The 15,143-nt window shown below is 37.9% G+C and overlaps 1 protein-coding gene across 1 annotated transcript in view; it reads left to right on the forward strand.

Moving 5' to 3' along the window:
* The first annotated feature begins 1,321 nt into the window (after nucleotides 1–1,321).
* Nucleotides 1,322–15,143, forward strand: part of LOC140268196 (uncharacterized) — a 103,456-nt gene continuing 89,634 nt past the window's right edge. Inside the window, exons 1-2 of the mRNA XM_072362968.1 lie at nucleotides 1,322–1,503; nucleotides 2,036–2,055. Of these exons, the coding sequence (XP_072219069.1) occupies nucleotides 1,322–1,503; nucleotides 2,036–2,055 (202 nt within the window). The remainder of the gene's footprint in view (nucleotides 1,504–2,035; nucleotides 2,056–15,143) is intronic.

The following is a 15,143-nucleotide window of genomic DNA, read 5'->3' on the forward strand; positions in this document are numbered from 1 at the left end:
ATTTACTTTGAAACAGTCAGCAGCCTTAAGCCAAAGTAATTGGTTAATCTGAAGCCACCACAGGTCCTGACAAAGCAGCCTATCAGTGCAAAAAGCTTCTGTTTAAAAATTAATGAAAATAAACAGTTAACAGTGCTCACCCATATTACTGGGAAATAAACAAACATTGTGTCCTTGAAGGTCTACTGTAACGTGTCTTTTTTCATTATTATTATTTTGAATTAGACCAATGGTTGTGCGTCAAAAAGTTGACATTTGTAAATTTTTTGGAAAAAATAAAAAAACACATCAGTAGGTTTTCAAAAAGGGAGAAAGAATATTAATCAGACATCGATGCAGTCACCTAAAGGAAATCCAACATACACTGGGAATATAACATACTCAGAGTAGTTCTATATAGTGATAATACTTGTCTGGCAAAAAAGACAATACAATAATTCCTACTATTTTTCAGTCCTGAGTGTATAGCACATGTAACATTGTAAAGTTTCATTTCAGGGTTCGTTGTTATTCTTATTGTTTTTGGGCCTAAGTGCATCATGCAATCTGTATTGTCAGCTGTGGCCCCCTTATCTATTAATCCATTAGTCAGTCAACCAGTAGATCTTTATTGATATATCAATTAATAGCAATTAACTGGAATTCATATCAATATCAGGTTGAATATTTACACCTATGACATTTTGAGAACATGTCCCAAGTTGTTTTAGCTGGATGTTTTAAGGGGTGTCTAACAGAATCAAAAATAGAGATAGGGTAAGTTTCAACAGTGGGACGACTAGGGGCAATGTCTTTGAATTGTCAATGATCTGGTTGTTAGATGGAATCGCAGAGGAGGAAGATGTCAGTCAGTTACATGGCTAAGTTAAAACAGCATGCTGCAAATTGGCAACAAAAATCCAACAGCCAGATATTTTGGAATGTACACCATCTCTGTTTAAAACAGGGAAAACCATTCCAAAAAGTCAAAATGATCAATATGACTTTTGTTAGAACTTAAAGGGTGATTGCAACCAAGTGTTAAAACTAAGAAGCCTGCTGAAATAATCAGAGGCAATTATTAACGGTCTCTAAAATAAGAAAGGGCTTTCTACTGTCTTTTAGAAAGTGGAAAACATGGTTAAAAGCAACTTGGATGGAGTCAGACTGTTGAAGAATGATTTGATTCGTTCACACATGGACAATTATTCTTTTAATGTAAGATGGTAGTGAAAGCAGCAAACGCTGGAGCTTAATTAATAAATAAGTGTCTGATATGCCTGGGAAACAATGTGCGGCTGCATTAAAGGAATGTATACTCCTAATTATAGAATAATCAACAATGAGTGCTGTGGGCGAGAAATGTGGCAGAAGAAGGAATGCTCTGCTGGAGGAGACTGGTGGTGATGTTTGGAGTCTGCGGTGTGCACCGCTTTTACAGACTGTGGGTGGACTGTCTCCATCAGGGACTGCTGTGCCAGAAGAGCGGAAGCCGTGTTGTCCGAATCGATCATCCCAGGCTCGGTAGGACTGAGGCCTCCAGTGCTTTTTCTGGTCAACCTCAACAGGTGCTGCAGTATCAGGAAATGTTGTAGCAATGATTACTTTCAGCTGAGCCACAGTGGCCTCCAAAGGGGTGAGCCGGATCCTCGTCTGACTGACAGATCCAGACAGGGTGGTTTAAGTGCTGCTACTCCTGAGGCGATTTTTCCATCATGAACCACTTTTGACCAGGTTACCATATTTGAGCTCTGAGGTTGATTGGATAAAACTGGAGGCTTGGGTCTGGGTGACATGTAAGCCTACTCAGGTTGTGCACAAATACAGGTTTGCTACATTACAAAGGCTGCATGTTTAACTGCAAAGACTATCCATTTTTTTTTATTTTGATGTGTAATGTTTTCAGCATGGTTTTTTTCACTCTTAGATGCAAAGACAATTATCCAGAACCCCTCTATTATCCATTCAGTTAAAGACTGGCAAAGCATTTAACTGCATTGCTTCCCTGCCCCTCATTCTTTGATCTTCCCTTGTCAAAGATTCTCTTCTCTTTCAGCCACAACCCCATCTTCATCGGTGTGTGTAAGCTTGCAAAAGTAAGTGAAAAAAGATAGATATCTCCCAGAGAATAGCAAGATCTCTACCTAGGGACTTCAAAGCATGCTTTGAAGTTGGGACAGCAGCATCCATAGATGAGACACTCCACTGTGCTACTATGCTGTGTCATTAACTCTGGCCTGCTGTACATTTTATTTAGTTACCGAGTAAGGTGTGACTTGCTCTTTCAAACTAATCATTTTCTTAGTCAAATCTGATTTTCTGCAAAAGTCTGTCTATATATTTAAACACCAATTTTAAGATATTTAAGGGGAATCAGAGGAAACAACTAATTAAGAGAAGCGGGTACAAATCTTTTATTTTATTAGGTAAATCAGACGAATATTACTTTGAAGAATAATTATCCAAGTTCATCACTGAGAATGTGTCAGGTGCGATGGTGGAAGGGAGGACCCAGATGTAGACTTCACAAAGTAACAAGACTTATTAACAAAAAACGAGGAGCAAGAACAAAAGGCGCGGCTGAGCCGGTTATCAAAACTACTTGAACTGAGAAAACAAACAAAGCAAGACAAGACTATGACGTGAACAAGACTAGGACTATGATTAAATGAATAAACAAGACTATAATTTTACTGTGGCTATGGCACTGATAAAAACAACACTATGAGGCAAAACCAGACTTAGCGTTCGTGGCGTGAGCGTGGAAGGTAAAGTGAGGATTTTGCAATGGGTGATGGTAATCAGGAAACTCTATACTGTGAGGAGGTGATTCGTGATGAGGGGCAGCTGTGGAACAGAAAACAGGTGACTTGAGTGAATTAAGTGACAGGGGGTAAAAACAGGACCATAAACATAACAAAGAACCTGAAAACATGAAGACCAAACATAAAACGTGACAGAACCTTGAAACATAACAATAATCAAAACGTAAACCTTGACAGAATGTAAGAAAGCCCTTACAATATTGAGTATTAAAGTGAACATTTGTAAATCTCACCTGCATGGCAGTCTGTGGAGGTATACATTCATGTCACTTTTTCACAAAAAAAATCAGCATTACATAATCAGCATTACAAATGATATGCCTGGAAATCCTCAGCATTACTTTGGCTGAAGACTCTTTTGTAGTCTGAAAGTACTGCTTTTACTTGCTGCACTGACTTTGTTCTCTATTTTATTTAAGTGTCTGAATTACGAGTGTGCTCATTTACCCGCAACACGGTGACCTTTTGAATTTTGTACAGTGACACACTTTTGCAGATGTGAAAATCAGTCAGACTCACTGACTGTGAGCTGTCACTAATTAAGAAAATAATGAAGTCAATAAACTTCTGTTTTCTGCTCAGTTATGAGTGAACTGTTCAGTGAGTGTAGGGAATAATAAAGGGTTAAACCAAAGGGTGATTATGGAAACAGACTCAAATAGTAATGGTAAATGGAATGTATTTATATAGCACTCTTCAAGTGTTTCTGACCACTCAAAGGGCCTTTATAAAACAAGCCCATCGCTCACACATTCACACAGCTCTCCTCAGTCAACAATGTTATAGGCAGTACAGTGTGTTTTTTCTCTGTCACACACATTCACAAGCTGACAAATGCATCAGAGGCAACACTCCATCCAGGGTCTTGCCCAAGGACAATTTGTTGTGTGGCCAGGGGAAACTAAAGCTAGGGATTGGACTTTCCATCAACCTTCCATCCAGCAGACAATTGCTCTCCCTGCTGAGCTACAGCTGTCCGAACTTAGCAGCTTAAATTCCGAGAGAATCGAAGTTAACAACAAGGTAAAAAACCAAAACAAAGAGACATTAAAAAGCAATAAAACTACCGTGATAGGATGCCACCTGTGCAACAAGTCCGGTCGGGAAATTTCCTCGCTACTAAATATTCAACAGTCAGCTGTTAGTGGTATTATAACAAAGTGGAAGCGATTGGGAACGACAGCAACTCAGCCACGTAAAATGACAGAGCGGATGCTGAGGTGCATAGTGTGTAGAGGTCGCCAACTTTCTGCAGAGTCAATCGCTGCAGATCTCCAAACTTCATGTGACCTTCAGATTAGCTCAAGAACAGTGCGTAGAGAGCTTCATGGAATGGGTTTCCATGGCCGAGCAGTCAGGGAGCCACATATATATACATACATAAATATGAATGTATATATATACATATTTATGTATGTATATAGCACGTGTGTTTTGTGGGGGATTTTTCTTTTCAATTTATTTATTGTTATTTTCTTGACAAAAATCTCTCAACCTCTGGGTCATAAATGTAAAAAACAGGTATGACTGGCTTATAAATATTTTTCTGTTCCTCTGTTAGAGTCTGAGAGGGACACAGTCGTAGTTGCAAAGCTGGAAAACATCTGAAGCATAACTCGAATCCCATCTGACTTTCTCCTCTTGTTTCTGGCAGTAGTTCCACCTTTGCCTTTTGCCTTCTTTCTGTTGGAACTTCCCTCTTCTCCACTTTAGTGCAACAGAGCATATATTGATTATCCCAAAATGTGTGCATCCCGAGGAGTTATGTTCCTCTTACCATCCTGTCTGAGTAAGCACACATCTCTGTTTGGTCATCAGTATTCCTCAAGGCAGTAAATCACAAGCAGGATCGACAAACTGCTGTTTGTTGTGATAGCAAATACGCAACAAATGTAAATGTATGAACTTAATAAAACAGAAATCATTAGAATATCATCCACTGTGACTGTTGGAACCCACACGTTTCAGATAAAAGTCAACAGCGACCATGTTGAGTTTAGGAAAGTAAAAAAAAAGAAAATATGGGAAGTTTTAAAGAGGGTAAATATTTGTGTATGTTCTATCTCATAGGGGTGCACTGATTTTCAATCAGCCCTGCTAAAATGTAATGGTGAAAACAAGGTACATGCACTTTACTTACAAGGGGAACAGAAAACATGTATGACCACCGAGACGGTTTACATTGCATTATCAAATCTGACATCTGGAAATCATTTTAGAACTTATATTGAACATTGGACAACAATATCTTCATGTTCGGTTAAGTATAGTGGTAGCACAACATCGCTGAACACGTCTGGTGAGATGTCAGCGGGAATCCCTGGATGCTAACGCAACCAGCGTTAGCATCCAGGTGCTATGAAGTTACAAAAAACTCTGGTCTTTTACTGAATAAATAAATCATTATTTCTCACAGTTATCATAAATTACTTCTTCTTTATCTTTGTTTAAAAAAACGTTAGGAGCTGTAAGAAACTGCATTTAATTTAGACAAACTGCGTCTTCATTTTCCCTGAATCCTACCTGATGCCATGTTTCTACATCAGGAGTTTTTGTTTTTTTTGCTTTTGCCTGTTTGAAAGTCCCATTCTTGTTTCCAACCATCTAGCATGAAGGGGCTTTGCTCGTTTGAAGGGATCGAACAAAGACAGAGGGAGCAATAAAATCTACAGCCCCCGCCTTAAAAAGCAATAAGCTCAGAGAATTAGTAAAGATTTTCTCTCTCCTTTGTTCTGAGTCTTCTTCCTCTCAAACTGAAGAGACATGGTTGCCTCAGCCTTGGTGTTGATGAACCATGTCATCCCAATTAGTTTAGTACCAAAAAGCAATCTGTTTTCAATTGTTATCTGAAGAACATGAGACCTGAGAGGGAAGACAAAGCAAAGGGAAAACCAGAGGGAGGTGTTGATAAGCAGCGGAGTACTGAACAGAGAGTCATCCTTTTGCATGCGCTACTACAGCATAGAGTGTCGGGTTGACTGGAAATGGAAGATTATGTAACTCTATACTTACTGTGATTTTTTCATTTTTTTATTGGACATTTATGAAAAAATGTGACAATTACAAAATGGTAGTCCACTGATCTTTAATAATCTTTAAGGTAATCCATTTGGCTGTTGCCCCCTCCCCCCCGATGATATCTGGGGTAGGCTCCAGCTCTGCTGTGACCCATGTCCATGATTAAGACTGCATCCATCATTTCATTCGTGATGATTCTTTACGAAATGACTCCTGCAAATAGTTACTTCAAATGACACTCAATAGATCACGCAACTACACACCGTCATTATCTGCCACCTCTTATCCAAGATTGTTCTGCCAGCCCTCTAAAGCCCCTTTCACAAAAGAAAAGAAACCCTGCTTTTGTTTTCAGTGCAGTGTACAACTCATGCACGGGTCAAAACTTTCTGCAGCAGTCATGGGAATTTAATAGCTCAAGCTCACGTTCGCAGTGATGGAAACGTGACACATGGGTGGACACACTAATTTACTATCTATCAAGTCAATATCAACAATATTTATCATGGAGTCAGTGGCAATTTGCCGCCTCAGTCATCTCTTTATCAGCAATAAATTTCTTCCTTCTCCGTTGAAGCGGCACCCAAACAAAACAAAAACTCTGTCGCTGACCTCCACGCTACTTTCTGACTAACCCTGTTCTTTGGTGTGTTGGTGACATCGAACTTGACACGAGAAAAGGAAAAAAAAAGAAAAGAAATCTTGTCCAAAAGCAGTGGGAGAAGAGTAAAGAAAGTGGCAAGGGAAAAAATGGGTTGATCACCATTTAATTTTTTTAAAAAGGCAACAAAGACACACGTTTTTGTACCATTAATGCATTGAGTTCAGATTTGAAAAAAATGAAACAATCAAGCAAAGTTAGATGATAACTTCTTGAATTGGTTTGGGTTGGTTTAGCATAATCTATTAGGTCTAATTAGATAAATTTACTTGGGTAAGGCTTCAGTTTGATTGGGTCAGTTGAATTAACACTAGTATTTGAATGAACCAGTATGTTTTGGGTTTTTTTTTGGGAGGGTTACTCATATTAGTCTTGTTGTTCCAGTTAGACCTGTTTTCTTTCTTTCAACAAGACTGAAATAAATAACATTGACAAAATACTTGCTCATACAATAAGAGTCAACTTAGCTTTGGTGACCTTAGATAATTTTGACCTAAACCATGTATTATAGTGGGCACAACAAAATTACTTAAAACTGAAAGAAAAACATTTAATTCGGTCAAAATTTGCTCCTTGTTTTTTTTTCTTTTTTACATTATTTTAACAAGTCAGCATGAATATAAAGTCCCTCCTCCTCTTTGAGCTCACCCTGTGTGTAAGTCAAAATAACTCTTAGTGAAAACATATTTCTGCTATTTGGATATAGCGTGTCATTCTTTCCATCATTACCCAGAACTCATGATGGGAGGATAAAACAAGATGGATTCGTAAAATCCCAACTATGTACGCCTTTATTCATCCTTTAAATCCTGTAAAGGAAGACAGAACAGAAGAAGGAAACTGTTTAACTCCTGTTATATCTTTGTAATAAAACGGCTTGTCAATAAAACATTTCTTTGACAAAAGAAAATCGAAACAGTATCAAAATGTATTTTTCAGTATCAGCACATTATTTTGGTCTATACACATTAACATTTAAATTCTCCCCAGTTCTGTTCAGCCCAATTTCTTCCCAAATCTCCCATAATATATATATATATATAAAACTTACAGGGTTTCAGAAAGTCAGTCATTGTGCTGATCTGATGGAATTCATCACTCTGAATGCTCACACATTATTCAGTCAATACCACCATGTATTCAAAAACCTCATACTTTAATCATTTTACACCAAACGTGGTGTGTAAACAGGTTGTTTTTTTTTTTTTAAAGGTTGCTACACCCACTAAAATGAGACGCTTAAATCCCATCTAATTGAGAGTTAGTATTGTTTACCTTCAGTGCTCTAAGGGCTATAACTTACACATAACAGGTCTACTATGTACCACCACATCCTGGGGACGAGGCTATATAACAATATGAAGGGTGACATTACAGGTTACAGGTTCCTACAGGTTGTGTTAGACCACAGCTCCTACAACGTATGACTCTGAGATAATTATGCTACTCTATTATTTTTGATTAAACTATGGAGGTTAACCTCACACAGCAGCAGCGCGACCTCCCAGCTGTCTTTCAAAGAGGTAAAATCAATCTGTGTCTTCTTCCTTTTTGTTCATGTGAGACATTATAGTCGTCAAATGTGTGTTTCTGTGGGCTAAAGGAAAAAGTGAGCTGTGCTCCATCTTGCAGTCTAAATCGGAGCACCCTCAGTGAAAATTAGGATGTGCACTCTGGTGTTGTATTCCCATCGATGCTGTGCCAAGATGGAACAGATAAAAACCTGCCCCTTTTTGCAGTCATTTGACACAGTACTGACGGTAGATTAAACACTTTCTCATTGCGCTCAAGATCCACCAGATGTTAGTGGGTTTTCCACACATGTAAAAGGGGCTTCTGTGTTAGATAAAAAGAAAAGCTAAGTGCTGTGAACTGAAGCTGTTTCAGCATTGAGCACGCAGTTGAAATATTTACTGAATATTGAATGTTTTGTATTTCTGAAATTAGCAAGGCCCTCCCAGAAAAGTGGCAGTGTGTTGCCCCAAAACTGTTCAGCATCGACGGCCTCACCTTTGACAGAATTGTTTAAAGATTTTCCTTTGTATGGAAGTAGTTTACACTTTATATAACATCTTGTAATTTTAGCTACTAAAAGGACTTGCAAAGTGCATTCTTGTTATATTTACACTTTACTCTCTGCCCTAACTAGTAAAATCATTTTGGTCCAGTATTATTCTTTTGTGTTGCTTTTGGCTCATTTGAAGCTTCTTCAATCTCCTAAGAAATATAAAACAAACATTTTCCTTGTTTTTTCTAAAGGTACAGTTGGATGGTGTGAATGGCTATGTTTTATCTTCCAAGTATTGCCCTTGTATTTATTTTCAACCTTGGTCTCAGTTGTAAACACAGGACCAGGCCAGATGGGGACTGGCAGGATTGGGTTTCATTTATGTATGCGAGTAAAATGAGCCATTTCCACTTTGGCCTTGACCAAAGTCTCCAAAGATTATAAACCTTCAGAAACAAACAAAAGATGAACCCACCGTATGTGCTGCAATTAATTAAATGGTTATTCTGGATGCTTTCCACCGCACTCCTGTGAGTGTCGTTTTAATTTTTGCTGACCTCCTGGCAGAGTGGAATAACAAATAGATGATTTTGCATTCACAGCTTTGCTCCCTGTCATGAAACAGCCACAAATGCACATTTTAAACAAGGGACCTGGCAGGTTAAACTATTTCATGCAGAAACCACAAAAGCATGAATAAAGAAATAGCCTTAGTCTATTAGCACTTAATGGCTAGTTGCAAACGCAATCAGCATTACAACTTTGTCTGGACTCTGTCCGTGCCTGTCGAATTGCTAAAGCAGCAGTGATGAAGCAACAACTGCTGTAATTTCAGCTGTCAGTGTCCTGGCGTCGGCTGCACCTCCTTGAAACACTGTCCGAAATAATGTTTTGCAGTTTTAGTGCACAAAGTGAAAGTGTGTTGAGGGAAATAAATCAGCTGTTGTTAACATTTTGTGTGAGGCACATTTAGTGGCATCTTTGAAAGTCATCACCTTAAATGCGGCACATGTGTAAACACAGTGGCACTTTGCGCCAATGCTGCAGCCTAAACAACACTTGTCACCGTCTATTCGGAATACGCAATCAGTCTGTGCTTGAATGATACAGTCTTCATAGTATGTCTAAGGTGTAACCTCTTTTATGCACTATTTTCACCTACATTTGGCATTTGGCACAAATAAATAATACAACACTTTCCTGACATTAACAGCAAGGAGTCCATTGGTTGACGGAAGAATGGAAATGGTGTGCGTGTGTGTGTTTACGAGGCATACAGAGGATGCATGCTGTGTTTGAGGGGCCATGTGTATGTGGAGTGTTCAGTAGATGCAGCTGGACTGGGTGTATTATTGATGTGTTGTTCACTCACCCAGAAAGTTGCAGTCTCATCAGAGTTTGCCAAGGGATTAACCGACTGAAAGCAGTAAACAAGAGAAAACGAGAAAAGGCACAGAACAGACTGTGTCTCTCATCTGCCTCACTGCTTTCCCTCCAGATCAAAGATGTAAAGGTAAAAAGAATTACCTTTAGGAGTGAATTGATTTGATTTTATGATGGTTATGAATGTGGATACACAAGAATGACTTGCAACTTTTGTGTTACTGTTCCTCTTTATGTCTTTTCCTCTTTGTGTTGGATAAGAAACAAAGAGAGAAGGACTGAATTGTAACAGAGACCTTTATTATTTCAAAACCTGGTGTCCCGTTTTGACCAGACCTGGTACCACATGTGACTTGTTAGCCTCTTAAATAATGTTATATATAAACAGGTAGGGCTTCCCCAGACTTAAACTTTCTTGGTTGACGCGCAGCCGCAATTTAAAACAAGCAGTCGACCATTTGTTGCACTTTTATGATAGATTTAAGTACAGGCTTCTCTACACGAATGTTGGCTGCATGCAGCACTTTGATTTAGCCACCCAATCAGTTTTTCTTTCACTCAGAAACGCACTCGTGTTACATCAGCCTCTCCCCCTTACACATCAAATCAATATATGGTCATGCAATGGGTAATGCTTGTTCGACTGCACTGTTACCAACTAGATCTACCAACTTTGAGGTGATTTTAAAAAAAATGACTACTGAAAGATGTAGCAACAATTTAAACAAACATCAATTGCTGTCTGTGTTGTACAGTTCCACTTTGGCCTTTTTCTGTTTCAAACACAGAGAGGTACACTAATGATTATAAAGGCACGCTGCGGCCAATTCAAAGAACGAGGATAAAGACAACAGCTGGCAAGGATGCGCATATGTTTGAGAGAGAAGTAAATTCAGGTATTTTGTTGCTTCAAATCTAATAACAATAACTGAAAATATAAGTATATAACAATATGTTTATAACAAAGTACAGAAACTTTCTTCAATCTTCAGTTAACCCAGCTAACCGAGGGAAATTTGGCCAACAAAGATTTTTATTTTGGGCTAAAGCTTATCTGACTATTTGGAACTAGCTCTTAACATGGGTGGGTTTTATTTTTCAGGAAACTCTGACCTGCTGATAATCCAAATACATACTATGTTTGTATAACTTTGTAAACCAAAATGATGACAGATTACATTATTTTTAGTAACCCATTCTATAGTTTATGAGAGCTTTTGCTCTGGATCAGAATGACTGAATGATTAACAGCATAGAATGTCATACCACTGCTGTAGATAGAATAATGCTCATTTTGGGCAGTTTGTTTGTTGTGTGAGGGTGTGCATGAGTTTAAATACCCTGTTGGTCTTTGGTCATCGTTGCTACTCAAAGATTCAGCCTTTGGTGTAAACTGCTTTTGAATCAAATTTTCCTCTATACTATCCATACATTTCCTTTGTCTCAGTTGTCAGTTTTGGATACTGTCTCAGGCCTGAAGTACAAAGATGGATGAATATCAACATGAAATGATATTGACAAAACAATATCCCCACAATGACAGAGAGATAAACATGTGTGTGTGCATGCGTGTGTGCGTGCATGCGTGTGTGTAAAGTTTTGAGGAGTCTTAGCACAGCAGGAGAAACACGTTCAATGTGGGGGCACCTTCACAGGGTTGACTCAAAAGGCAGATCTCAGCCTCCTGCCAAGCCCAACCTGCACATACTGAGAAGATGGAAAGACTTTAGAGGATGGGATTCAGCTCCCAGAATCCAGCCTGAACTGATATTAAAGTCTAAAGATGCCAGACTGCACTACCCTTGAAGATCAAATAGAATAAAGATGCAAGCTGTGAATCAAGAAGGTTTGCCAGGCCACTGTTTAATTATTGGCATTTCCAGTGCAGCATGTCAGTTTTGTCAACTCAGCAAGAGAATATATTCTTACATTTGCTTAAACCCAATTAATGTCACGAGTACAAGGATTGTGTGTCCTTTTACTCTTTGATGAAGTGTTGTATATTCTGGCTGAAATGTCAGTTCAAACTTTACAGATTTTGTGAAAGAATTATTGAAGCAGTAATAGCAGAGCATTTCACTTGATGGATACGCAATTTGTCATTCAGTATGTTTGACTGACAACTGACTACAATTTCCTCACAGTTAGGGGTCTAAGAAGCCCAAACCCCCGGGCAAAAGCATTCCAATATAATTCAGGACGCACTGTTAATGCCTTGTTGCACTCTGAAGTAAATCAAATTAAGGTGCAAGACATTTCAGACTCATGACTTTATTCTAACAAGCAGGCACAGCATGTGGTCATCTCCCGTGTCATTTCTTACAGTTCACATTTTGACCAATAGCTCTGTCATACTTCTACTTTTTCAGGAGAGAGCGATGAAGACTGGAGTTGTGGCGCAACACCTTGCATTCTCCAACCATGAATGCGATTGCAGGAGTACTAGAGGAGACTGGAACTGCATTACTTGAAAATGTTTAGATTTCATGCGAACAGGGCACTAAAAGAGAAGGTCAATAGCAGAATAAATGTTCTTTCAATTTCTATTGCCAATTTTACACTAAATATTATGCTCAAACCTTGTTTTCATGCAGCTGTTAACCGGTAAATGTGTTGGTTGTAAACACCTAAAAATAGTTCACATTTCAGAGTATCCCTGCCAGGGGAGCCGTAAACATGATTTTGACACTGGTGCTGAGTTTGTGTAGGAGATACTTTTTATTGTCCTTGAACTACAGTTGGAACACTGGTTGAAAAGAAGAACATGTGCATGTGTTCTTCCAAGATGCCATTTGCTAAAAAGAAAAAAAACATTTTTTTTTTTCAAATTTCTAAACAGCATTGTTAGTGACTTGCTAGTTAATCATCTACTGAGGACCTCTTGTATTTTGTCTACAGAGTGAATATTAAACGCTGTTTCTTTTATATGTGGACAATATGTTGATCAAACATTGCAACACACTGAAATCCGCCTTGACAGAAATCATTAATAAAAGTATTCCAGAAAAATCTGTGATTGTTTGAGCAAATATTGCTTTCCTGGCTATAGTTATCCTCAGGACTGATGAGGATGAATCATCTCTGTTTTATCAAAACATTTTTTAAAAAGTCCACAGTCACAATAGAAAAACACATCATAAGACTGGATGATATGCCTGATAAGAGGAAGTCACTTTGTTTTGCCTATAGTTATAAAGGTTGCGATTTACAATTCACAATTTTCCTATTGCAAATAATATTTTTTGGGAATGATTTTCATATTTCCATCAGTTAACGTGCTTTGTTTGGTGTCAGAATGGCACTGCTACAAAGATGCCATGGTAGTCTCACAGTCAACATTCTCTTTATTAGTATTTGTTTCTCTTTTAGCAACCTTAACACGCAACCTGTGAGAACCAATTATCACTAGAATAAATAGAACTGACAAATAAAGGAAAAGTACACGCACCCTAATACACAGTTAAACAAAATAAATGCCTTCAGGCAGTGAGTAACAGATGTTACACTATCCAAAGAATATTCTTTTTCATTTTAACTGCTGTTAGTCATAACTTCAGCTAGTCAGTAACATTGACCTTGTGTGTACAGTATATCATTTGAAGCAGTAGTATGATGGCAAGAGCTCATGTCCATTTTAGTATCATGCATGCACTGAAATGGTTTGCAACTGTGCAAGCTGAAGCAAGTACATAAAGCATCTTCAACATCTATCCAAGAGGAGTAAGCTAATTTGAGAGAAGAATAAATTGAATCAGAGTACAACAATCTATAAACTAATAATTTTACTAGCGCAATATCAAATAAAAAGATGATTTATTGTCAGCTTGATACAATGTCACATCATAATGTTTTATGAGTAGAACACATGCTGTTTCTACTGCTTTGTTTTCAATCATAATGCTTAAAATTCTTTCTTTCCTCTTTTTTATTTTTACAAATCTTTTTCATTCTGAGATAATGCTGATCTCTTTCTCATGAGAAAAGTGTAGTTAACCAGAAATATTTAAAAAATGTTTAAACTGCTCATTAAAATTTGTAAAAAGAAACTATTTTGGTGGTCTTGAAGAATATTTCATCATGATTTATGTTCTTTTAAAAAAAAGCAAATTTTTTCAAATATACATTGCAAAAGCAGGTAAAAGCAACATCTTCTCTCGTAAAAAAAAGTGTGGTTATTTTAGCAGGCCAATGCTAGACCTCTTTCTGCCAAACCTGTAGCAGTGCGGCTTCAGAAACAGTGTGTGTGTGTGTGCTTGACTGGCAATCCAGATCTTTCTCCTATTGAAAAGTTATTTCACATCATGAAAGGACAGTCATGGACTGTTAAGCAGGTGAAATCTTGAGATCAGCAATAATAGACACAGATTCCTCTTGAAAAACTGCGATAATTAGTATACTCAGTTCCCAAATTATTAAAAAGTGTGAATAAAAGGAAGGAGCACATAACACCATAGGAAACATGCCTCTCTCAACCTTGAGGGAAGTGAGTTGCTTGCATCAAATTATTGATATGTTTGAATCTGTCTATTGTATAAGTGTTCGTAACAAGACTGATAAATTATAGATTTATCTATATGTTCAGGCATTTTAGAAACTTCACAACTTTATTAGAAATTTGGTGTGTATGTACTAAAAAGTATATTCTGCAAATTCTGTATGACTGATATTTACTAATAATCAGTCACAAAAACTGAAGAGGTGGACTTGAGTCCAGTTTTGACCACACAGTACGTATTAAGTCTAATTTTTTACTGGTTTGCCCATTTTGCTATTGTCTGAAAAAAAAGGCCAAATAAAACCTTCAAACTATCTAAACTTTATAACCTCTTTCCACTGCCAACATGTTTATTCGGCATCACCTTAACCTTGTCAGTCAGCAGCTTTTTTTCGAACCCTGCTTATTCCATACATTTCTATTGCATGCAGATGGAGAGTGTTCACTAAACCCAGTCAGGCATAACTAATCACTCTTGCAGATTGGTTCCTGATTTTGACAGGTAGCTCTGGTGGCTTGAGCGTATGATTATGTGCATAAATATCTGGGTGGGCACAGACTGCCACTGTCTTCTCTGAGTCTCTAAAAACAGACTCCAAGGCAAGGTCATGACATTAACCTAACATTTCCCACCTTCTGGGAAAGTGTTTTAAGAGTCTGACAAACAAATGAGAGGCATTTTAAAATCATACTTCAGGGTGCTCTCGGGAAAAAAGTGATTTTATAATACTTCACCTACTTATGGAAGATGACAAAGATTTTTATTGTTTCATG

The sequence above is a fragment of the Leuresthes tenuis genome, unplaced genomic scaffold, assembly GCF_036924035.1.
Source record: "Leuresthes tenuis unplaced genomic scaffold, fLeuTen1.0.hap1 SCAF_14, whole genome shotgun sequence".
Lineage (NCBI taxonomy): Eukaryota > Metazoa > Chordata > Actinopteri > Atheriniformes > Atherinopsidae > Leuresthes > Leuresthes tenuis.